At 42.3% G+C, this 26,128-nt stretch overlaps 1 protein-coding gene across 2 annotated transcripts; it reads right to left on the minus strand.

Moving 5' to 3' along the window:
* Nucleotides 1–26,054, minus strand: TAF5L (TATA-box binding protein associated factor 5 like). 2 transcript variants are annotated; one of them, XM_050949097.1, is made up of 6 exons: nt 25,837–26,054; nt 24,666–24,707; nt 19,064–19,208; nt 13,107–13,211; nt 9,680–10,404; nt 1–1,956 (listed from the first exon to the last, which is right to left on the minus strand). In XM_050949097.1, exons 3-6 carry the CDS (start codon nt 19,203–19,205, stop codon nt 1,159–1,161), a joined length of 1,770 nt encoding a protein of 589 aa, XP_050805054.1. In that variant the 5' UTR covers nt 19,206–19,208; nt 24,666–24,707; nt 25,837–26,054; the 3' UTR covers nt 1–1,158. The 2 variants fall into 2 exon arrangements, with proteins under 2 accessions (XP_050805054.1, XP_050805053.1); XM_050949096.1 differs by lacking the exon at nt 24,666–24,707 and having other exon boundaries at nt 25,837–26,053.
* Nucleotides 26,055–26,128: the final 74 nt, after the last annotated feature.

Raw genomic sequence — 26,128 nt, forward strand, 5'->3', positions numbered from 1 at the left:
TTTTTTTTTTTTTAAACTAAATGCTTTTAATAGAAAACAAAATACAAAATAACTCTTTCCAGAAAGCAGAAGTATTTAATCTTCTCTTCAAAATGACAAACTAGGACTTGCATTCTCCTCAGATCCTGATTTTAAATGCTGACTATTTGTTTCACAACGTTTATATAATTGATATTGCAACATTTTGAGAAAAATCCAATGCTGGCAAAGCTGCCTCTGTGTATGCACAATAATTTAGTAATACTATTTTCCATTTCACGTGTCCCCTTCCCATCCTCCAAAGACTGCCAACTTCCATTTGCTGAAATATTTTTGGTGAGGTGCAGACATGACCCTTTCCTATGACAAGGCCAAGTTTCATCAGGCTCTCATACTCTTCTCCAGCCAGGGTGAGTCATTAATCACCCCCAAATCACCACTCTCGCCTACTCCCTCCACCTCCAAAACACAGTGCAACAAGATTTGGAAAATCCCAAATTCCTGGACCAGGAAGAGTTACAAATCTCATAGGAAGTGCCAAGAATTTAAGCCAAATGATAATGCAGAGATGGGCTGTTACATCAGATTTCCTTCCCCTTACTAAAAAAGGCGATTTTTTTTTACATTATTAGTCCAAAACACTTCAGTAGTGCTATTGTGAGCTGTAGTGATTGGGACCATTACTGTAAATAGCCATTTTCTTTTAATGTAAGGGTCTTAAATTCTGGTTCTCTGCAATACCAGAAAAAGAGAAAAGCCAACTGGGCCAGTAGTTACACATATGCGAGCGCACTCACGCCTCCACTAATAACAGGTAGGATATGCCCATCAGTCAATGCAGAGTATTTAAATGCAGGTCAGCAGCTTGTCCAGTTGATAACTTCACTTGTCTGGACTAGGCTTTTGGCTGTCCCAAGCTACTGAACAACAGGCTCTCTCTTCCCCTCTTCCTCTGCCCTACCAGTATCAGACTAGGTTAAAGTTTTCTGCCATTCCCTCTTCCTCTCTCTCTGTTCAACAGTATAGGTCCTTTTATGGGAAAGCCATTTGAAAATATTTGCAACATTTTGAACATGTCTGCTAATGGGAGAGAGGAAGAAAGTGTTTCACAGTCAGTAATTTAATCTCAGCTGGTAATGGACTCTGGCATTCAATACACCCACCCACCTCCCTAAAAAATTAATGTTCCTGATTTTCTTGTGCAATTCCAGTCACCAGAAGAAGGTTACAAGCCATAAATTGTACACTCAGTACACTATTCATCTGTCCGGTATATACACCAACCAGTTCATTGGAAGAACCATCTGCAGGGGCATTGCAGTATGTGTTCCGAATGTCCCAAACCCGAATAGAATTGTCCATCGATGCAGAGGCAATCAAACTACTGTCGGGGCTAAAAGTAAGGCTGGTTATATTGTCCGTGTGCCCCCTCAGTTCTTTGTAAAGAGTGCCAGATGCCAAGTCCCACAGCTTTAACCGCTGGTCTTCTCCTGCTGAAGCCAGATACTTACCATTGGGAGAAAATGCAAGTGCTAGCACAGGGCCACGGTGACCTGTGAAGAGGCGCACAGAGTTCCCCTGTTGAGTACTCCATAAGCGCACAGTTTTGTCTGTGGATCCTGTAGCCAAGTAGTTGGAATTAGGGTGAAATTTTACACAGTCCACATCTGCTAAGTGGCCCGCGTATATTCGCAGTGGGTATGTCCGATCGAATGACCAGAGTCTTGCTGTGCGGTCATGGGAACCACTGGCAAAGTACAGGCTCCAAGGACTTATGTCCAAATCCCAGACAGGGTAGGCATGCCCTTGGTACAACACAGTGTTTGTAAAACTTCCAAGGTCCCAGTATCTGATGGACATGTCCTCAGAACAAGATAAGAGTCCCGAACTGTCTGACAGGAACCTCGTGCTATACACCGGTCCACAATGTCCTCTCAGTACCTTCATTTCTGTGCCTACATTGTCATCATCTTCCTCCTGGACAGTGCAGAAAACAAAAGAGCATATTTATTTGTTCAACAAGAAGCAACAAGTGAGAACCAGGCTGGAGTGATCTCAGAGGATCCTCTCCCTTGCCACCGTCAAAAATGGGAGAACTAGTGGTAGAGTTATAAATGTCCGTTCTGTGTAACGTAGTAATGTTCACTTCTCAAGCATGTTTACTCCATGCTAGATCTTATGCAGACATGCTGAAAGAGTTTTGGTTTTATCTTCACTTTCCATACCCCCATTCCCATCTCTGAAGGAACCTTAAATTCAGGGTTTGTCTACATGGGGAGACACAGGAAAGTTAATCCAAATTAATTTATAAAGTGGATTAGTTAAACCACACTAAAAACACTGTAGGGATACTCTTATTCAGAATCAAAGTGGCCTTAATTTGGTTTATCTTAGTCCACTTCCAAAGTGAATTAAACTAAAACGAATTAAAGAGACAAGGTGTGTGAGGTAATGTCTTTATTGGGGACCAACATGGCCACAACAACACTGCATAAACCAAGTTAAGGTCACTTCAATTCTGAATAAGAATTCCACACAAGAATTTAATGTGGTTTAGTTATCCACTCTAAAGTCACATCTTTTTTTAATTTGGTTTAATTTTCCTGAGTGCCCTGTGTAGACAGGACCTGAGATTATATTAAAATAGACAAGACAGGCTATTTTAAGATGTATTCTTTTTCAAATGTCTCCTCCTTTGGCACACTTGCTAAACTCATTTGGTAACTTCCTATTCACTCTCTACTAAACTCTTGGCAGTAGTGTGGAAACAGATTTTGGCACCCAGTGCTTTGGTGTACTCATTATTGGAAATGAATGTCCTTCTGGATAACAGAAACCCAGACTTCTAGCAGAAAAAAGATGCAGCAGATTAAAAGAAATGAAGGGCAATTGAAAGCAATGCTATTATGCATTTCCTCCTCTCCCAGATGTGAATAGAAATATAATAAAGTCACAAATCTTTCCTTCATCAAAGCAGTACCCAAGGGGATTTCATGATATGGTTTATAGCAACTAAATCTCTACTATGGGGGTGTAGCACAGAGACTACAGGTTCTAACACGTAAAGCTCCATTTTTAGCCAACTGTCCACCTCTGTCCTGGATGTAGCATTGCTTGCTGGAGCCTGCACTGTCTGTAAGCCACTTCTCCATATATTAAAGGTGAGGGCTTGCAATCTGCAGCATGTTAGGTTAATCAGTTGTTGACCTACGATTCCTGACAAAGTTGCCAATAAAAGCTTACTGAGGTTCCCTATTTTACAGTGCAGTTGTAGTAATTTACGTAAATCCAGAATTTTAGTTTTATGCCCTCCCAATGAATTATGATTTCTAGACAGTCAGCTAGCATGTGTAACTTCTGCTCAGAAGCAGTCTCGTATTCCAGTAACCTTCTTTTGTACTCAAAAAAAAATGCACCCAGATATTCACAGACCACAAATCTTTCGTTGGTTGAGGACTGAGTTCCATTCCTTTGTTTCCAGTGTCACACAGGAAATGCTAACCACAAAGAACATTCTACACTCCATTTTGTATTTTAGTTGAGTTATTTCACAGAATTATAGAAATTTATGGTTGAAAGGGACCTCAAGAAGTTCTCAAGTCCAGCCTCCTGCACTGTGGCAGGACCAAGTAAACCTAAACCATCTCTGACAGGCGTTTGTCCAACTTGTTTTTAAATGCTTCCAACTTTCCCCTGGAAGCCTGTTCCAGAGCTTAACTTCTCTTATAGTTAGAAAGTTTTTCCTAATATCTAAATTTAAATCTCCTTGCTGCAGATTAAGCCTATTACTTCTCATCCTACCTTCAGTGGACATGGAGATCAATTGGTCACCATCCTCTGTGTAACAGTCCTTAACATATTGGAAGACTTATCAGGTTGCCCCTCGGTCTTCTTTCCTCAAGACTAAATATGCCCAGTTTTTTCAACCTTTCCTCGTTTTCTAAACTTTTTTTTTTTTTTTTTTTGGTGCTCTTCTCTTGACTCTTTGTAGCAGTTAGAACAGTAACAGAATTAGGACTGTGCTATCATCAACTGGAGGGGGGGAAGAGGAGAATCCATTCTCCTTTAGTAATTTTTCAGAATTACTGTTCCAGGCATGAAATGTGATAATACATACTTTTCTTGGATATATGATAGCATTGAGCATTACTAAGAATATCAATCATCCCTTCCAAAGCAGTTACTACTGCAGGTTAGAGCAGTGTGAATAATTTGTTTCCTCTATATTTCAATATGTAAAACACTACCCCTTTACAAGCCAACAACATGCATTAACAATTGTATTTTATTATTTGTACAATATGGGCTGGAAAAAATTTTTTTTTATAGAAAGTATTAAAAGAACTTTCCAAATGTCAATCTCTGGTACGAGATCTTAGGGGAAAAAAAAAATCCCAGACAAGTAAAGTTCTACAGAACTGAAGTGTTTTTATTTCTAAAGCCCTTTTGGTTGCAAAGATTACCTTTCAAATGTGAACCAGTGCAATGTCAACTTCCTGAGTCTACAGAGAGCTTAATGTGCCCCTGCTGATGCTCAAATCTCTCTCTTACAACAGCTGCTGTGTGACAATTTAACCCTGGTAAATTTCACTGCTGCTGTTTATACCTCTGTGGGAAGTAGTTAAACAAAGAAGAATCATGGTGATTTAATTTCACTCTGCCACTACTTGGAAAAGCTATGAGCAGAAGATGCAGGTACTTGAGAAGGATCCAAAAAGCAGGCTGAAGGACAGGCAGAATAGCAGAGACTCTTGGTTCCCTGCAGACGTACATGCACACAGAGAGCAACAGCAACCAATACTTGGGGAAGAAAACAATTAAGGCTGTGGTATATTGCCTGAAACTAAACAGGAGGTGATTATGTATGTATGTATGTGTGTGCGCGCACACACAGAGACCGTAAAGAACTATTATCTCCCACAGAGCAATTTTTTATTTTTAGTATTGTCCCTTGATCCAATCTGTTTTTATTAATTTTGGGAACATTTATATAAAGTCACTGAAGTTACTCTTTTAAAATGACAAAAATTTCATCCTCAAAACCCTTTCATCCCAGTCACATGTTGGGAAAAAGGGCCAAACCCAGCCCTATACTCTTCTGCCTAGCAACAGTTAGGAAGTGAGCCAGGCCTCAAGATCTTTAGTGGGAACAATGCTGGGCCCAGGCAGCATTTCATTCTTCCACCCCCATCCCTGCATCAGCAGATTATCCTAGACACCTACAATCTCTCTCTTGTCCTGCAGAGCATCTAAGGTTTTCAAGCCGGAAGCCCAATTCCTGCATACAGCTGCACAGCAGGTGAAGGTGCTTGCTTAGAAGAGCCCCTACCCTCTACTAGAGAAGAGGCTCTGAAGGACAGTCTTCAGGCTGCTTCCTCCAGTATTCCTCCTGCCTGGTACCCTAACCCCTCTCTTCCACTCATATGCACCCTGCCACTCAGTATCTTAAGAGCAGAATTTAAGTAGAGCTGCGTCTGACTTCACATCAGAGTTTAGGAGCAGCCACTCCTACAGCTTGGAACAAAATGCAGCATTTTTGCTGTTGATTTATGTCCTAGACACTTACATGGCAACCTTGCAAAGAAGACAATTATGAGGCTGTTTGCACAGCTGCAAAATCAAATTAAATTGGACTGTGAGTATACAGTTAAATGAGAGAATATTAATATAAAGCCTATAGCACATGGGATTATAAAGACAATGGACTTGCCTTATCCCAAAGGGCAGGCTCAAGCCTCCAGCGCTCTTCAGAGATGAGACATCACCAGCATGTTGGGGCATTACACTGAATAAGGAACTTGTTTTCAGCCCTGTAAATTAGACCTGCTAAAAGCCTTTTGACCCTAATAATTTCAGGACGTTGTGCCAACTAGAAGCAACTGCACTTCTGTAACACTCATGCTCTGGGAATTATTTTAACATCTGAATCTCTCTTTTTGTTCATACACAGAAATGTATAAAAAAACCCGATAGTGTCACCAGTGCAGTTACGGCAAATGATCTATTGAGCATTGGTGCAATCTTACATCATGAGAAACTGAATTTAGTTTACTGCAAATTAGAAACAAAGTTGAAGGAAAATTACTTCAGGCACTAAGGATATGCAATAATCTCCCCAAAACCAAAAGTATCTGGAGTGAGTGGGGCGGGTGGGGGTGGGGGAAGGAGAGAAACAAGACAATATAGAAACCCTGTATCTCCAAAATGAGGCATCAAAGGCTGTTCTACAGCACCCATGGCTGTAACATCCAGGTGCTTTTTATCTAAGTTATCCTGTGTATTGTATAATTTTCCACAATACTGATCATTTATACATGAACAGCTCTCCCAGATATAGCCTTTCCTTTCACTATCACACATCATGGCACCTGTGACCAGCCAGAATGCTCTTGCTCCGCCTATTTAGGTATTTATGGCCTCCATCCCAATTGTATCTGAATGCCTGTTGTCAAGTCTGAACTCCTGGAGGCCTGTGGCAGCATATTCTCATTGGTGGGCTCTCCATTCTATATTTTTTTCTCTTTCTAGCCCAGAATTTGGCAATATTAGGACATGTTGTAAGAAGTGTGTTCATCTAGGTTTTTCCCTACATTTGGTCCTGCTGCCAGGATGGTTGGGGTTTTTTTGGTCAGTGGGTGAAGGTGGTGGGCCAGAAATTGCTTGGATGTGCGCTAATTTTTGACAAGATATTGTTTTAAATTTGTATACAGATATGACAATGGACACAAATGTTAAATAATCAGCAAGAGCCATTGGCGTCAGACTTCCAAAGCCATTTCAGAACACATATAAAAGGTATGTAAACACTTGCTAGCAAGAATATATACTCCAAATAATTTGGCAGTGTTTTGCTATTCAGAAGTTAGATATGTAAACAAGGGAATGTATATAGCATAGGGAAACCTGAAGCTAAGAGGCAATCTGAGGTGACCTGCATATTTGTCACAGCACTGATTCAAAGTGATAAGTCCTATGAACTCCCAGAAGCTTATGATGAAAGTAGTTCATAGCCTGATCTTGGGAGAGCCTAAGCTACCAATTTGTACACCCATCTGAAATGGTTAGTTCTAGTAGTACTGAGTATTGAGCCACATTGCTACTAAGCCTGGAAGCCTGCCCCAAGATGACTAACAAAACAATCCCTACTCCTCATAAATAGGGCTCGGAGTTCTCTTTACTATGTCGAAGCAAACAGTCCCTCACTATCTAGATCAGGGTTGTGCGCCGAGTCTTCATTTATAAACTCTAATTTAAGGCTTCGCGTGCCAGTAATACATTTTACCGGTTTTTAGAAGGTCTCTCTGTAAATCTATATATTATATAACCAAACTACTGTTATATGTAGCGTAAACAAGGTTTTCAAAATGTTTCAGAAGCTTTATTTAAATTAAAATGCAGATCTTATCAGTTTAGTGTGATCTTTGCCCTTGCTTTTCCTTGCCGAGTTTTCCAATGTCTGGCACGTATTTGGATACTTTAAGCTGCACACAGGCTTTTGAGCGATCAGTTGTTAACCGGCTGGCAGGAGGTCAGCGGCTGAAACCCCAGATCGGCAGCTGAGGTGAGTGGAGCTGGCCGCTGGTAGGGCTGAGCAAGGCCGGAGGCCTGGACCATGTCTGCCCGGGGGCCTGTGCTGGAACTCCAACTGGAAGCAAGGTGAGTGGGGCTGCGGCGGGGACCCTGGCTGGCAAGGGGTCAGCAGGCAGAATCCCAGAGCAGCGACTGAGCAGCTCAGCCCGCCGCCACTCTGGGGTTCTGGCCACTGGCTCCTGCCAGCCGGGATCTCAGCCTGCTGCCAGCCTGGGGTTCCTTCACCCCGGCCAGCAGCGGGCGCTGAGTGGGACGGGCAGTGGGACCCTGGCTGGCAGGAGCTGGAGGCAGAAACCTCAGAGCAGCAGCAGGCTAAGCGACTCAGCCTGCTACCGCGTGCCATCAAAATTCAGCTCACATTGACAACCCCTGATCTAGATGCTACTGGGTTTTCTTTAAAGAGCAACACAAAATGGCGAAGCATCAGCAAGAGGATGTTCTCACAGCAAGCTGCTGAGCACAAGAGTAAGGGACGTCTTGCTTGGAAGGATGATTAAAGAAAGTCAGAGTCACAGTCCTGATCTCCTAATCAGATGCAAGGTGCCACGTGGGTGGCTGCAATCGGAGGGCAGAAATGGGAAAATTGGCACTAACTAAAAGCGATGTGGAATAAACTAGATGATGCTATCTAGCAAAGCCCTGAGGTGAAGACCAAGTATGCAAAGGCATACGCATAATTCTCCTCTCAAACATTACAAAGATAGACTGGAGAGTGTCTTACATTTCTACAGTGCAGTTTCCTTAATATAGACAGTTCTGCATAATTTCTCTATACTAAACATTTACCCACTGATCAGTTAAATCACAGGTTCTCAACCTTTATGGAGCCTCCCTTGAGACAGTTTGGGAAATGGGCATGGCTCCCACTTCCATGACTCCTCACACCAGGCCCATCTCCCTTCTGCTCTCTTCTTTTTCTGTCCATTTTCTATCTTCTACCCTCTTCTGTCGGCTCCTTTTTCCCCCTTCTTGTCTTCTTTTCTCTGTTACTTTTGCTTTGTATTGTCTTAGTCACTGTTCTTGTTTCACTCCTGGTATCCGTCCAGCCTCACTCTCTCACTCACAGGATGGCTATGTGCTTCTGGGGCTGGGCCTCCACTAATGGTTCAATGATACCAGGTTGCATATGTTCTAGTGCAGGGGTGGACAAACTATGGCCCATGGCCAGATCCAGCCCATCAGGGCTTTGGATCCGGCTCGTGGGATTGCCACTCCCAGGGCACCGCGGGCCCTTCACTGCTCCCAGAAGAGGCCGGCACCACGTCCCTGCGGCCCCTGGGGGAAGTGGGGCAGAGGGCTCTGTGCACTGCCCTCGCCTGCAGGCATCGTCCCCTGCAGCTCCCATCGGCCGAGAATGGGAAACCATGGCCAATGGGAGTTCAAGGGAAGTACCCGCAGGCAAAGACAGTACGCAGAGCCCTCTGCCCACCCCCTGCAGGGATGTGGTGCCAGAGCAGCGCGGGGTCAGGGCAGGCGGGGAGACTGCCCTGGCCCTGGTGTGCGCCACCCCACAGCCGCTCCAGGTAAGCAGCGCCGGGCTGGAGCCCGCACCCCTTCTGCACCCCAACCCCTGCCCTGAGACCCCTGCTGTACCCCTCCTGCACCTCAACCCCCTGCCCCGAGCCTCCTCTCACACTCTGCACCCCCACCCCCGAGTCCCCTCCTCCACCCCAACACCTTGCCCTGAGCCCCTTCCTGCACACTGCACCCCTGGCCCTGCATGCAATTTCCCCACCCAGATGTGCCTCTCGCGCCAAAAAGTTTGCTCACCCCTGTTCTAGGGCTGAGACAAGTACAGAGGAATCAGGAAAAAAGCAGCTAGGACTGGCAGGCTGCTGCCTGAGCTTGTCCACATAAAATCCTCCCACAGCTGTCTGCATTAAGGGCTGCTGCAGGAGAAGAGAGGGATAGCAGTAGCTCATAAGACTTTCATATTGGGGTGGAGCAGATTCAAGGTCATTCAGCTTTTCAATGCCCTCACAGTTCCTCTCCCGTTCCATGAAGCCCTATCTCCACATCCAAGTTACAAAACATTTCTTTTAGCCTCTCTTATATAAATAGTTTACACACATTCCAAAATGTATAGGGTGAAAAATAAGGATATTCAGACCTCCTCATCCACGATGTCACAAGCCAGGCGGATTCTGGACACGTCTACAAGATGGGGCTCAGATTTTAACTTCCTGGATCGCAAGCTCCACAGCTTTACACAAGAATTATCAAATCCAGCAGCAAGCAGCTTGCTATCCGGTGAGATCTCAGCTGTGTTCAGCAACTGCTCTGTGTTATAGAAGGCATAGAAACAAATGGTGGTTAGTGAAGGAGGCCCGTCCTTGACTCGTTTAATGCTGTCCTGCAGTAAATCCAGCGCTGCCTCATTCTGCAGTATGGAAGCAGGCATGTCTGTTGTTTCCAGGCCATTGCTCTCGTTCCTTGAAGAGCTGCCACTGGCATACAGCTGGTAGTCTGTCCTCTTGGCAGGCTGCACATCCAGGTGAATGTGCAAGGTGAGAACCTTGCAAAGAGCATTGTTGTTGTCACTTTGGAGGTAGCGGAGAAGGTAGTTGTAGCTGTCTTCTTGAAGGCGGATAACATACTTGTTGTCCAGAAATGCCCGGAGCTTGAAGTTGGACAGGATGTCTTGAATAGTCAGGGTAGTCTGCAACTGCTCAATGATATCCTTCTGGCTGGCATTCTGCATGAACATCCCATGGAAGCGACTGTAGAAACTGTCCACTGTGCTCTTTAGGCCATTTTGGACCATGTTAAGATGGAGGTAGACAAAAAGGGGATACAGAAGAGGCATCACTTCATGGCTGTGCTGGGAATCTGAATCTAAATCAAAAACAACAACAAGCAGCATTTTGGTTTCTCTCAATCTATTTTCTGCTAGAAACATAAATCAAAAATTTATTCAAGCTGCTTTCAATGGCATTAGAGGACAAATGTCTAGCCTTCTGTTGGTGTTTCTAAATAAATACTTGGTGTCCCTAAAGGGAAAATAGAGAATCTATTGCATCTCTGATTTAAAAAACATTTTTAGTTCAGCAAGAGGGAGACTGTCAACATAAAATTCACTTTGAAATAGCTTACTTCTGTTACTAACAGCACTTTAAATTAAGGCACATTTATTAAAATACACACCATAAACAACATGACCGCTGGAATTTCTTTTATGAATTTAGAAGAAAGTTTTCCTATTTTAAATGTTCTATGTACTGAAGTAATTGCACTTTAAAATTAGGTATGTTAAAAATTGTACACCAGACCTCTGTAATGTTTAACACAGAATTATTTACCTACTTTAATTTGGGCCTGTACTGAGTGGTTTTCCCAGCTCCAGAACAACTTGCATGTGGTGCTTTTAAATGCATGGAATTGATTCACAAATGGAGGAAGAGAAACATACTCTCTGTTTATTTTGAAAACGTCCTGCAGCACATTGTGCTTCACAGTTTTATTTCTGTCTCTGCTCTCTCTCTTTAGCCAAAACAAATCCCACCAGTAATTTCTGGAACACAGTGTAATGTACACCTAATTGGGATACACTGTACCTTGAAGAGACTATATCTGTGTAACAACTCCACCCCTTTTTAAGGCAGCTTCTTGGGGCTGTTTTCCTTGCAGGTTCAAGTGGCTGCAGGGAGCTGTGGCATGCCGAGCAGTGCCACACACGCCGTGGCAGCATACAGGGCCACAACAGAAACTTACCAGCAGCTCAAGCCTCAACATTTGTGTATGATGCATTCAGATGAATGAAACAAAATATAGTTTAAAAGCCTTAAAGGTGGGTCTTTTTCATCCCTTTTTATTTCTTTATTCCCATTTCTCTCTGCCTCTTGCCTTCCCAGACATCATTTTCTCTTTTTCCTTTCAAATCAATGAGAAAAGACAATGGAGAAGAACCTAAGTATTCTTCCAACACTTTTTCCCTTCCATCCTGCCATTTTGCCCCTCTCTGTCTCCTTTTGTAAACCTCTCCCCCCTCTGCATTCTTTCTCCCTTCTCTCCCAGGTCATACACAACCAATTAGTGCTTTGCACACTCTGAACTCCCAAGCTGACAGATGGTGCTCTGTTCCATTCCCATGCCTCAGAAGTGCTGAGAGGAGGAAGACCTCACTGGAGAAGAGGCTACAAGTTGGCAGGAATGGGAGTGAGAGAGAATGGGACCTGCAGGAGCCCTACAGGAATGCACTGCTGAGAAATGTGCAACAGCAGCTTTTCAGTGCCAGTGGAGACAGAGACGGCAGGCAGCAAGCCCTTGGTGAGCTTCATTTGGCTGTCTGGCTGCAGGTTACACATCATAGATGCAGATACGAAAGTAGGTTAAAGTTCAAGTCAGAAAGGGATCAAGCAGGTAAGATCAAAACCAAAAACAGAAGGGGATAGGAAAGGGGAAAGCAGCTGACAATTGGAGCCTTGAAGGCTGTCTTAAAGGGCACCTGTGAGCCTCAAGCAAGAAGATGCTAAGAAAACTGCACCCCGCATCTAATACATGAGGTTCACCTGCAATCCTGAACAGCATGTCCACACTTTTCAAAACTATCTCCACCCGCCAAATCATAAAAGCATGCAGCAGTTTGGCACCATTGCATTACTGATGGTCACGATAAGTCTACAGACCAGCTACATTATATACTGTGATGGGAAATCTTCCCAACTAACCCTCCTCAACTCCAGCAGGAATATTAATCCTAACTTAAATATAACTGTAATCAATAGAGCTCTCCCCATAGCCGTAAAGGCTGGCAGTCACACACAACACTTTGACTGGCTACTTCTGTACTTCTATCCCCAGAAGCCCCTCCCACTTTTTACTGCCACCTACCCTCCCCCAAGGGTCTTTTCCTTTCTAGAAAGATCAAGTTTTCTTTCATTTTGGGGGCACACAGTGACAACATTGTTCGTTTCTTCCCCACATCCTCTAGTTCCAAAAAAACTTTGGAGCAATGCTCCGGTAAATTTAAAGGAACACAGTTCCCCTCAAGATCTAGACAATGAAAAAGTGAGTTAAAAATAGCTTCAGGCATTCAGATACCATAATGTCTGAAAAGCTAACGAGAACAGAAATAGAATAGCACTACATCTACCTCTAAAATGATCTGCCAATTTTAATGTTTTACAATCACACCTTCCTTTTTTCATTTCTTAAAAAAAATAATACATCTTTCCCACTCTCCTGTTGCTGTATGGAAGATCCACGCAAACATGAATGGTAAACTGACCGACTGAGAAGGGAAACAGCAAAACTGACTATGCACAAAGTAAACATACTGAAAAAGATAAATATTTCCTTTCTCTAACCTTTCAGTTGCAGTAATCTTAAATGTTAATTTGTTTTACCTATTTTTAAAGGTAAGTGGTGGAGTCCCTTTACTCACTGAAGCTACAGGAATTCAGATTTAGGTCTCTTGGACAGAGTCACCCATTCAAAAAAGAATTTTAAAGACTTTGAGCTAATACTGTATACTATACAAAATTAAAAATGTATACTGCCTGTCTAGAATCTGCTATCCTCCTCCCACAGCTGCTTACCTGTGAGAAAACTGCGTAATCGTCCAAACTGCACTTCATATTGCTGTGGCTCTGCCAGGCAGGGAGCTGCAGACACTACGTTGGCACAACCAGATTCAGATTGGACTAGGAGAATAAAAAAAGAATTAGAATCCAAGGGTATTTGTATCTGAAAGTGTCAAAATTCACAACATAAAATTGAACAAAATGCAACCGAAGAGACATTTCAGGATGAATGTGGGCCAGGTACTGCAAAGCATTAGATACTGTCTCATAGGGCATTTGACAAACTATTAATCCAAAATTACATAAATTAGGGAAAATGGAAAAAGGACAAAGGTTGCATATATTAAGTACTGTACTGAAAGCTTGACAAGAATCAATAGTTACCCACCATTTAACTTTCAAATAAAGCACAAAGTTCTTGGTCTCAAAATATTGTTACAGATCCCTTTAGATTGCCACTAGATAATTCAGTACAGTCCTACAACCCTGTGTGTGCTAAAATAAATCATTCTTATTGAAGCAAACTTGTGTTTCTCTCTCAAATGAATCTATTACATGAAGTGAGGAATTCCCAGAGAATCTGAATTCTACAATTGGAGATATTAAATCAGATTATCAGATTTCTTGAATATAGGGACTGCTCACCAATTACTACGTATCTGTATTGCAGCAGTGTCTAGAAATCCCACTAAAGAATCAGTGCCCACAAATTCATACCTTTACTTTTTCAAACACCTAGTTTTTATCAAAATGTATCCTTATGCAGTCCACAGCAACATGAGAGCATGTTATAGAAAAGCTGTATCCACCAACTGATCTGAGCTGTAACTTTCGACCAGCCTACATGTACAAAATACCGAGTAATTTTCAGGAGGGAAGAAAAAGACCTTGTAGTGGTCCTTGTGACTACCTTTCCAAGGGAGTTTTGTTTTGACAAATACATGCCATGGCCAAAAATATAGGGATTACATTGTTTTTCAGAAAGATCAATATTAACTCTGGTAAAGATAGCTTTGAAGTATTCAAAAAAGGGATCCCCATCAGAGGAAGGAAAACCAAAATCATCCACCTCCTACACTTATCCACAACTCTCTGTGACACTCTAAGCAGATTACATCTGTATACTATTAAATTTTGAATGTCAAAATGTAAATTTTAAAATTTGTAATAATGTCTTGATTCTTTTGCTTTTCCTTCTCACCTGTTTTTCTCTTTTTACTTTACTTTTTCTTTCTTATGAATTTTATCATTCCCTCTTTCCTTCACTCCCCCTTCTTTTATGCATGTTTATACTCTCCTACATCCTCTCCTTCTTCCCATATGTTCTCAATCCAAACCCCTCAATTTCTTCCTCAGTCTCTTTATTCCTAATCCTCATCCTGGTCCCCGTCTTGCTCTCTAGCATTCACAAAACTCAGTTATTACAGGCCTGGAAGCCTATAAACAAAGTTGCCAGTTTCCACATGCTGAAGAGAGAAAGGCCAGTGTCCATCTTACCCCTGTTATGTCCCACTGGAAAGAAATGAAGGTAGCATTGAGCCAAAATTCACATGTGCCCCAGCATTAACCTCACCCCTGCTTTATAACAAATGGGCATATCTTTCATCAGCGTAGGGACATGCAGTGGTCATGTTTACAGGTTCCCAGGGCTGAGCTCAATTCAAGTGCAGGAGCATAAAGATAGCCGCAAAACTGCAGCCCCTGCTGTGAACAAACTCAGTGCTAGTGAAGTTACATGGATAACAATATCCCACCCCTCCCAAATCCCCTATTTCCTAAATACACACGTCTAAACCCTGTTGGAAGATTGTTTTCCCATAACCCAGCTACTTTGGAAATTCAGAATTGGTAGGAATTCCATGCAGAAGCAAACAGTTAGGTTCTGAAGGCATGCTGTGTTGCATAAAATCTTAGTGATGTAAAAAGGAAAAAACCTATATATTTATTGAATGACTTCAAATTTGTTTTTCTACTTCTAAAAGACAAAGATTTTTAGGCTCACTTAATGGCTACAGTTCAGATTCTCTGTTAGAGCCTGGACTTATGGCTCAACAAAGTCAACATTCTCTATTAGAACTATAATATACAAACTTTGCTCAGGTTAACCTAAAAAAAAAAGTGTTGCACAGCAGTTTACAAAGTCAGCTACATCAGTCATCTGAACAGCCCAAACAGTAGCAGCCTAATTACAAGAGCTTGCCTTTTATGTGACTCACCCATTTACGCAAATATGGCTATTCCGTTATAAAATCTCTGTGCAGGGTTAAAGAAAAGATTTAGCGTCAGCTCTTTAGGATGTTCCAGTTTCCCCAGCACTACCCTTGGCAATAGGTCCTGATTTTGACATTGCCATAGGTAATGGGAGTGATCTGCCACTCTGCCCATACCATACAGGTGCACTCTACTGAGTACCACTAAATCTCTGCTTAGCCCTGTGCAACTGACTTAGTTTTTAAAACCAAGAAGATCACCTTACATGTGTAAGACAGAAGGGTGTTACTTTTGAGTAATTAACTCGGGAGAAGGCTAATTGCGCAGTTATGTTGTTGCAATTTGCGCTTTCAACAATGCTTCCAATGCTCATTGTCATCATGCAAACAGTAACCAGATACTACATATGAGCCAATTACAAGTAGTTAGAATTCTAGCTCTTTCCCTTCTGACATTTTACACAGGAATCAAGAACTCAATCACTCCCTAAAAACTCCTGTGGAGCAGGGAGAGCTGTTTTCAGGTGTATTTTCAGAGAGAGAGAGAGAGATTGATTGATTTTGGGTGTATATACACATTTCTTTCAGTTCTACCATGGACAGTTTCCCTCCCACCCTCTCCATTGGCCATGAGAGCATCTATTGATAACATCAGTTTTCTGATTTCAGTTCTTGTAAATGGAGCCAGTTATGTGACGTGCCAATAGATTGAAAGGAACTATCCTAGCTGAAATGATGATCTCCCTTGTAGTGTTCTATTTTGGCTAACAAAAGTGTTCTCTTCAGCTGATACACACAGGATGGCTACTCTCACAGTTTTATTTGTCTGTTAGAAAGTTATCAATTTACCTCACCCACAGGTATATGTATATACCTGTATTAGAAAAACCTGCTGCAGGTTCACTTGCGCTACTGGTGCATTGTGCTTCTGGTCCCATAAAGGGCAGAAGATGAGCTGGGAGGAAGCTCTGCTCCCCAGTTTGTACGCTGCAGTGAAGGCCCTAAAACAGACAAAATAGCTAGAGAGATATAGCGACCATATCAAACATTTGGGATGGGCTGAGGTAAAGCAATTCTGAAGGAAGGAGGAAAAAGTAAGTGCCAGTATAGGAAAGAAAAGGAAAAAGTATATAAATCAAGTAAGGAGTATGAAATATATCTAGAAAGAACAGAAACTACAGTACAGGAGATAGGCAAGAATAGGAAGTAAATGACCCAGAGAATTAAATGGAAGGACTGTTTAGAAAACAATATGGCGAAAACAATCAGGGAAACAACTGAACAGGAAAAGCAAGGGTGGGTTTTGTGAGGGAGTCAGCAAGAGATTTTTAGGAAAAGTGATGAAAATAGTTATTCCAAGAGTATTTCAACACAGGCTTTTTTATTGTAGTTAGATGTTAGTCTAATTATCAGTCTTCAAGACCAAGGCAATCTCCATAGTCAGGATATGTTGCAGGAAGACCATCCAACCTCCACAGTCTGGATCAGCCCAGTTTCCATTTTTATATTTGTTTTAAGTCACGAAAAAAGAACTTTCCAGAGGTTCGCTCTCATCTGGAGAACTGTAACTTATGCACATTGTGCTCCCACTGAACATGTCTGAAATGAACTAATAGTGACCACCTCAACAAATGACCGCTGACTGCCCAGAGTTTGGGATCTAATGAAAACTGATCACTGCGTTCTGGATCACCAGCAACAAAATCCTTGAACTGGCAGGAGGATACACACTAATGAACAGAAATGTATTTACAGTGTTTGGTGGTCAGTTAAACATACAGGTATTCATACTCTCTTATCTAAATTAGGTTTTTATCTGTATGCAAAATAGTAAGATTTGCAAACACCAACATAATCCCACCAGCATTTACTGTCAGACTACATGCCACTGAGATTATGGCTCCTGAGTCCTAATCCCATTGTTACACTGCCTTCTTCTTTCCCACTGTAGCCTTCAGCAAAATCACTTCACCTTTTTACTTCAGTTGCATCCCATTTAAAATGAGAATACTTCTTCACAGGTTTGTTGTGAAGATTACATGGAATCATAGAAATGGAGGACTGAAAGAGACCTTGAGATGTCATCAAATCCAGCCCCCAGTACTGAAGCAGGATCAAGTAAACCTAGACCATCCCTGACAGGTGTTTGTCCAATCTGTTCTTAAAAACCTCCAATGATGGGGATTCCTTGGAAGCCTTTTCTAGATCTTAACTATCCTTATAGTTATAAAGTCTTTCCTAACCTCTAACCCAAATCTCCCTTGTTGCAGGATAAGAAGTAATGAGCTTAATCTATCTTCAGAAGCCATGGAGATCAATCAATCACCAACCTCTTTTAACAGTCCTTAACATAACTGAAGACTTATCAACCCTTGGTCTTCTTTTCTCAAGACTAAACATGACCAGGTTTTTTAACCTTTCCTCATAGGCTAGGTTTTCAAAATCTTTTATCATTTTTGTTGCTCTTTTCTGGACTTTCCCTAGTTTCTCCACATCTTTCCTAAAATGTGGTGCCCAGAACTGGACACAGTACACCAGCTGAAGCCTTACCAGCGCTGAGCAAAGCGGGACAATTACCACCCTGCATCTTACATACAATACTCTTGTTAATATACACAGAATCATATTAGCCCTTTTTGCAACTGCATCACATTGTTGACTCATACTCAATTTGTGATCCACTATAACCCTGCTATAGCTATTGTCTGAAAATGGTTTGAAAATGAAAAGCTGTAAAGAAGCACCAATTATCATTTCTCTTAGGTCTATAAAGAGTTGAACCTGCCATTTACCCATAGCTTGTTACACTCTGCTTCGGTATTGTGGTAGGTCTATTCTAGAAATGGAAAAGATCTATTTTATCATCTTCTAGTCTATCTCCCTGCCAATGCAGGATTGTGCAGTAACTAGTATTTTGTCCAGGCAAGCTGTATGTATCACAAGAAACAGAGTGTGTACCACTCCCCTTGGGAGGCTGCCACAGGCTGAGAACTCACCAACAGAAAACTCCTCCTCCCACCAAACATTCAACCTGTATTTTTTTACCTTTAAACATGAGTTTCATCCTTCATTATAACCCCCACCCCACCCTTTGGTGTTTACATTCTTGCAATATTTGTGGACTGCTGTGTCCCTCCCCTTCAAGTTTTACAGCGAAGAGTGCCATAAACATGGTTTGAAAAACAAACAGATATGTTCCTGGGGCGGAGGGGGATATGTTGCGGGTGGAGTAGACAGTGTAGCAGAGATCCAGGAGCTCTTAGAAGGGAAAGAGAGAGAGAGTGCATGTAAACACTTTCCATTCCAGCCATTACGGGGTTCTCTTGAGGGATGTGGAAGGGTCTTTCAAAACTACATGACAACTACAAGCCAGAGAAAGAAACAGTTCCTATTATTTTTATTTCATATGATTCTGTGCTTCTGTAACACAAAGTTGTACTGGCTTTTCCTATTCATATGCAATTTCACCCTTAGGTTTTTTCACTGTCAGTACTCACCAGGTTTCTCCTTCCCACAGAGCATACATGGGCGTTTCAGAATATTTGCCCAGATTAATTAGCTAACCTTTTTCCTCTGTCATTAATCTTCTTATTCTTCTGACCATGTTTCTGGTCTAGGACCCTTTACATTTTATCTTCCCCACTACTGTTTGTAACTCCTCCCAATTTAGTATTTCAAAAATTCCCTCTGAAAATAAAAGTTACTATATAGAAACTACGTATTTTCCACTACTCCTCCCATAAGTATGCATGAAAAATTTACCTGTGAGATTAGCTGCCATCTCTTCAGCAGTCTGACACAGCCTCAGCCCTTGTTTTAGGGGACCTTCCGAGTCCACATACTGACGGCGCTTGAGGTAGCAGGACACTGCCATCTGAATCTGTTCTGTGCGTACACGTTTCATGACCTCAAAAGAAAAAAAAAAAAAAAGATGGTGCATAAAAATATGGTTTACAGGTGGGTTATGTATCTTTTTCCACAAACATAGTATCTGCATTAAACCTGACTGAAAACAAATGGTTCAACACTTCCATTATACTAGGAACCACAAAGGCAGATTCTTTAGATATTGAAGTATGAGAGATACCCTTAAGTGCTCATCTCCGAATACCTCAGCATAACTAGACACTGAAAGAGTAAGAGAAAACGGTAGCGGTTAGCCAAAAGATTTTACTTAGCTAAAAGAACATCCATTATAAGGTAGGAAAAGTAACTTGCAAAGTTTGTTTTTTAAATTGGCTTGTGCCTTTCCCTCACCTGCTTTTTCATTTTGATGTATAGGGAGGGCCTGAAAGGCATGTTTCTCCTACTTGCTTTTTCACATTAGAAATTCAAGTCCTGTTTAGCCTTAAAAGACTGATGACTGTAAAACCAGTGAAATTACATCATCACATGAATGAAGGTTGATCAGCAAAGAAGGGAACAGATTTTTAATCATACAACTAAAACCTTTTTTTAAAAGGAAGTTTAAGAGGCAAGAGCTAACATTATACAACTTCTGGGACTTCCAGGAGGTCCTCCAGCAAAACCCGGGAAGACCACAGTTAACATTCCTATTACTTCAAAGGTAAGAAGCAGAACTCCCTGCACCCTTCTCTCTCCCTTGCCTTCCCCATATCCAGTCACCCCTTTCCCACACATCTTTTGGGGCAATCCTTATACAAAAAGAAGTAATACAAGTTGATTAGAAATTATTTGCAGTACTGTAATATCAGTGAATTTTGCAAACATTTTCTAAAAGTGTCATAGCTCCATAAAAGAATGAGTCTGCTTGCATCAGCCTATAGTTTGTGACAAACGGAACATTGGTCAGATGTTACTTGAATCCGCCTTGCCCACTAATGACACTTAGTCAAAAAGCCATAGACTATTCAGAAATTTAGGGATTAGGGAAATTAAGAGTTTTAAGTGAAATAAACACCAAACATGGACATATGGTTTATTAAATATGGATTAGTGCCAATTTTCTTTTATTGGAAGAACGAGCTAAAGAACTTAAATATTAAGTCTGCTTCCTACCTCTCTATCCTATGTCCCCATTCCCACTACAAAAAGACCTGCATTTATTTACCATAAATACTAATGTTTTCTGGTTTGAGCAACTATGTTTTATGAGGTACATCAGTTCTCAGACAAACAACATTAGTTTTAAGGATGTCCTCTCCAAAAACAGAACAAGAGGATTTTAACAGCTTTTTAAAGAGCATGACAGTTGCTTAGCTTTTGTTACTACTCACACACATTTTACAGTTTACAGGAGCAGTTAACACAATTAGGTCTTCTTGAAGTACCAAGTGGGTGTGGATATGAAATTTTAGCAATAGTGGAATTTTAAGAGACCTGTGCTATTGCAAAGCCATATTTGCTCTGGGGACAAGTTTAAAAAGTTTTCCATCTGTTCACCTAAGTGAGGCAATTGTGAGGGGCCACAAACAAATGCATTTTTCAATTAAAGAAAAATGAAGAAATTGTATGATTCAACCACGGCTTCCTCCACTCAAAAGAGCTAATAAAATCATATAAAAACAATGTAAATTCTGCTGATATCTTTAACACTTCTCTGCAGAAGGGAGAGGTATAATAGGATTCTATTCAAGTCAACAAAAAAGTGAATGCAGAGAACTCCAAACCCTAACTCCCACCCAGAGATGTTTAAATCAGATTCAGAATCTTTGTTGATGCAGTCTCGTATTTTATCCAATACTGCAGCTAGTATAACTGATGTATAAGTGACTCACCCAAGCTCACACTAAGGCCTTATTGATGCATACTCTGTGCACAAATTTAACTAAATCAGTTTAGAAACAGATTTAATTAAATCTGTGAAACCCCCTCTTGTAAAGGCTCTTATTTCAGATTATGGAATACCTTAAACTGAGTTATTTTATGTTTTTTTAGCCAACCTAAACTAAATCACAATACCACTCTTAATCCAAAACATGTGCATCTACAAAAGGGCATTGCACTGATTTAATTACATATGTTTCTAACTGATTTAGTTAAATCATTGCACAAACTGTGTGTATATCAGCCTCACACCAATGGTTCAATATAATCACAGCCTTATTCATTACTAAAACTAACATGAAGCTGCATCAAGGAGAGATGCTCACACATTAGGGCACAGCTCCCTTACACAGCTGACTCATAATAAGCCTGTAACGAGCGAGAGGAATCACTCATTACATTGAGGCATAGGGGTGTTGAACTCCAGCAGATCCTATAAAATGGTAATACCATAAGGGCTGGAGGGGAACAGAGCTCAGTCTTTGCCAGCAATTGCTGAATCAAGCAGGTGACTAATGGAGAAGAGGGTAAGTTTGAAGCAAGGGAGAAAGACAAGAGTTTAAATAGGGCTCTCAAATCCTCATATACAGGGATTGGGCATTTTAGGGATGTTAGATCAGGGATTCTCAAACAGGGGTCACTGCTTGTGTAGGGAAAGTGCCTGGTGGGCCCAGCCGGTGTGTTTATCTGCCCTGTCTGCAGGTCCTGCGGATCACAGCTCCCACTGGTCGCGGATCGCTGCTCTGGGCCAATGGGAGCTGCTGCAGGTAAACACACCGGCCCAGCCCACCAAGGGTTTTCCCTACACAAGTGGCAACCCCTGTTTGAGAAACCCTGTGTTAGACCAATTAGATTAGGACTTGCAATACAGATCAGTTACTGGAAGCTCATTCAGGCTTGGGCTTTTCAGAGCTTTGGGGGTAACAGGGAAATCTAGCTTTTTACATTTGTAGAACCCTGCATGGTTACAAAATTTGTATCCACATCCGATCTGCAAAAATGATCCACGAATAGCTGTGAATATAAAGTGGATCTCTCTGAATTTGCAGGGCTTTATACATTTGCAGGAAAACACTTACTCCCCTTCACTTTCTCCCTTGCATGCAACAGGACTGGGACTGACACTAGGAATGCCATCTCCTAAGAAGATTTTTTTCCCCCTGTAGATAAAGGACGGTTTAAAGTTACCGAATAGGTAACACAGGCAACTGAGAACTGAACTTAAAGAATCTAATTAACTACTTATGCTGCTTAGCAATTCCACTTTTGTTTAATTCTTGTCACCCAACAGGAACTGCTTAGATAGTTTACTATTGAGCAAAACCCCTAAAACATTGGAAATGCATGACATTACTGATACAGGTGCTGTGGTGGTCCAATAAGGCCTCTCTCCTGGAAAGCTATTTTTGCTCCAGCTATCTGCAGCTCAGCTCTTCCACTGGCTATCGGACCTGACTCCTCAGTACTAAAGGGAGTGTTATAATGGAAGCAGGGAAATTATCTGCAGTAAAAGACACAGGAAGAAAAGCCCCAAAGCACCAAAACCAATATTCCTAAAGATACTGTGATTTTGATGGCCACTGCAGAGAATATATAAAAATAAGCATATGAAATCAGCCCTTCAGAACGCTGTCAGCAGGGTTCAAATTAGGCCAGATCACACCAGGTCAGAGATCTAGATTCCCCTGCCATCTTGTTCTCTAAAATCTCAACTTTCACTTACAGTCTTTTGCTCTCCTGATTGTGATGAAAGCTTTTAAAATGTGAAATGCCTGAGTCTGCACAAAGCCTGAAAATCACTCAGAGGTCTGAGCTACCTTATTCTTCTTAATGGGGCATCAACTTAAGTGCCCAGGAATGATAACAATATTGACATATTAACTCATCTACTGCTGATCAAAATAAGAAAGAAAAGAGGACAGATCATGTTATGAAACGCTGCACAGTCTACACAAAATTAAATCATCTTGATTTGGTGTCATGAGAGGGTGGAAGGTGGAAAAACGACACTTGCTTCCCCTCCCCTCCCAACCCCCTCCCCCCCCAAAAAAATGTCAGGAGCCCAGAGGATACCTCAGCCCCAAAGGGGGAGCCAATCCCATAAAACCCAAGCCAAGCTCCCCTTCCTCAGAGCAACAGGAACCTAGTCTGATTTTGTGGTTAGTGTGGGGCCAAGGGCACCTTCCCTGGCTACAATGGTTGTTGCTTCTCCTACCAGAAGCTGCCTGCAGACTCAGGCAGACCCTAATGCAGTTATGCTCCGTCCATGTTTTCAAGCTTTTCTTTGCATACAAATGGGCTAGTAACAACTTTTCAGAAGCCAGCTTAGATTTTGAACTCATCACATGACTGCAGGAGCTGGGGCCTCTGCCTGTGTTGAGAACTGTATATCCAAGCCTCCATATGAAGACTCAAACCTGATTAGTTCAGCGGAGCACTTATGATCATATTTTGAACATCTGCAGATTCTATGGTGAGTGTCAGGCATTGACTTGTAGCCAGAGTATCATTGCCTTTTATCCCCAAATTGAGCGTTCACTTTCAGGTCAATGTTCTGTTACTGAGGGGCACCAAAATTGGAGTCCATGTGCAGTATAGCAAAACTTCATTTTTGTATGGGGCCTTTCATATAAACTGTAATCCCAGAACACTTTATAGAAGTAAATGGACTAAGCTAAAAAAAAAAAATCATTATTTCCAATATTTTTGCCTGTGTCACTGACAACTGAGAACTGAACTTAAAGAATCTAATTAATTACTTATGCTGTTTAGCAATTCCACTTTTGTTTACTCTTGTTCTCTCTCAACTTCTCAGTACTTCAATGTTTGGGTCACAAATAATGTAGGGAAATGTTTAATTGCTTAAAAGCTACTGCTTCCAGTTGAATTAAAAAAAATAAATTCATGGCATTACTTCTACTAGTCTTAGGGTTCCTCAAAAACTTGTTTTTACAAATTCTAAATTTTTGCTCAAATTTTACTTAAGTGCCCCCATATATAGTAACAGAAATAGAGGTCCAGGTAAGTGAGACAAGATACATTGTAAACTGAAATGGAGATTAACGAGGTGCAGCAAAATAGAAGAAGCATTCCAGATGGTAGAAACAGTAAGCAGGGGTAGTCAGCAGGCAGACTGTGGGCCAAATCCAGATCACCAGATGCTTTTAAACACACTGTTAAATCTTTTTATTTATTTATTATCATTATTACTATTGAGGTTTGAAAAGTGTTTCTCTGGAGTCTGGACCTTGAGCAAGAAATCTGGATCTTGACAAAAAATAATTTAAACTACCTGCAGTAGATTATACCCTTACCCAACAGTGGAGTTTGGGTTCAGAAATAGAGAAGACAGCTGTTTAACAGTGGTTTTAGTGGAGTTGTGTCCATTTACACCATACCTGCATTTTGGGCACAGTCCATAGAATAAGATTGACCAACCCCATGAAGGAAGTTTCAAGAATGAGATTCAATAGCAAGCTTTGTCTGCCTTATTTCCTGTGTTCCACATGAGCTTGATCTATTTTATTTCCACCCACAACAGATCACCCTCTCCTTTCAAATTCTAATACATCCCTACCTTCCTTAAAGTGAAGCTGTGGGGTCAAATCTTACTTCAGACCTAGATTTTATAAAAAGACACAGTTAGAGCAACAGACCCATTTCCATGAATTTCCCCCCTCCCAACTCAAACAGTATTTTTAAATAATAAAAATTTTCTTTACAATGTTTGTAACCCAAACAAAACACCATTGAGCAAGCACATGAAGACCAGAAAGTGAAAAATCAATTTTTCATTTGCATAAACATAAAAAGAATGTTGTTAAATCCTGAATTTTTAACACTTTCAGGATTTATTTGTAACACATAAGAAAAGCTTGAGTTTTACACCGCAGTTGTCTTTTGGAAGGCAACTCTGCAAGAGTGGGAATTTGTGGTTCCCTATTTCTCACTGAGCCCAAATCAAATGTGCTCAGTAGAAAGTCATTCATAACTCCCAGCCCTATAACTTGGGAACGAAGCGGGGGGTTTTCATGCTTGTGCACCATCGACAACAGGAGATTCTGTAGACCAGCTTTTCCCTGCAGTGCCACCTGGACAACCTGATTAGCCATCAGTGGGGCTGCACAGGTGTCGCTGAGGGCAGAACTGGACCTGCAGGTCCTTTAGTGCTGGCTCTGATGAAATTAACAGGAAAGCCCCAGCTTGATCTTCAGATCCCAGACTCTGGTTGTAGGGGTAGCAGTTACAAAAGTTATGGTTTTCCTACATGTAAGCTGAGCTCTTGTGACCTAGAATCAATGAGACACAATAATCAAGGAGTCCCACGGAGCCATTTTTAGAGGGTCACTTTTTGGGGCAGAATCCGTTCCATAGTCCCCCCTCCCAGGCTAATAAAATCAGTGCAGAGCACAGAGGGGGGAAACCACGGGCAGAGAAGGCAGCAGCCGCCAGGGGGAATCAGGAAGCTGGGTAGGAAGGAGATAAAAAGCAAGAGGGAGCGAAGGAGAAGCGGACGAGAAGGCAGTGTCAGGGAGGATCCTCATCCCGCTCCCTGTTGCTGGGGCTGCACCGCTGCGGGGAGGGGAGGCCAGGCAGCTGGTTCCCGTCCCCGTGCAGGCGGGCACAGCTGCATCTCCGGCGCGGTGTGTGCCGCCCCCCCAGCCCAGGCCTGCCTCCCTCGCCCTCTCCCTCCCAGGGCCCGGGACGGCTGCCGGGCGCGTTGCACGGGGCAGCCTGGGGCCACTCACTGAGCATCGCAGGCGGCGGCGGCGGCTCCTGCTGCGGGCACAAGGTGGAATCCTGGGCTCGCGCTGTCACTGCGCCCGCCGGCGCGAGACGCCGCTCCCCGCAGCGCGCGCGCAGCCCGCGCCGCCTTCCTTGGCTGCAGCTGCTGCTGCCTCAGTCTCCGCCGCGGCTCGAGGCAGCCGCTCCATGACTGACTGACACAGAGAGAGCGAGCTAAAGCGAGGAGGGCTGGGGCGGCGCCACAGCGCATGCGTGGAGCGTTCACCCCCACCACCAATGGGAGGCCTTCGCCGC

Source organism: Gopherus flavomarginatus, chromosome 4, assembly GCF_025201925.1.
Source record: "Gopherus flavomarginatus isolate rGopFla2 chromosome 4, rGopFla2.mat.asm, whole genome shotgun sequence".
NCBI lineage: Eukaryota > Metazoa > Chordata > Testudines > Testudinidae > Gopherus > Gopherus flavomarginatus.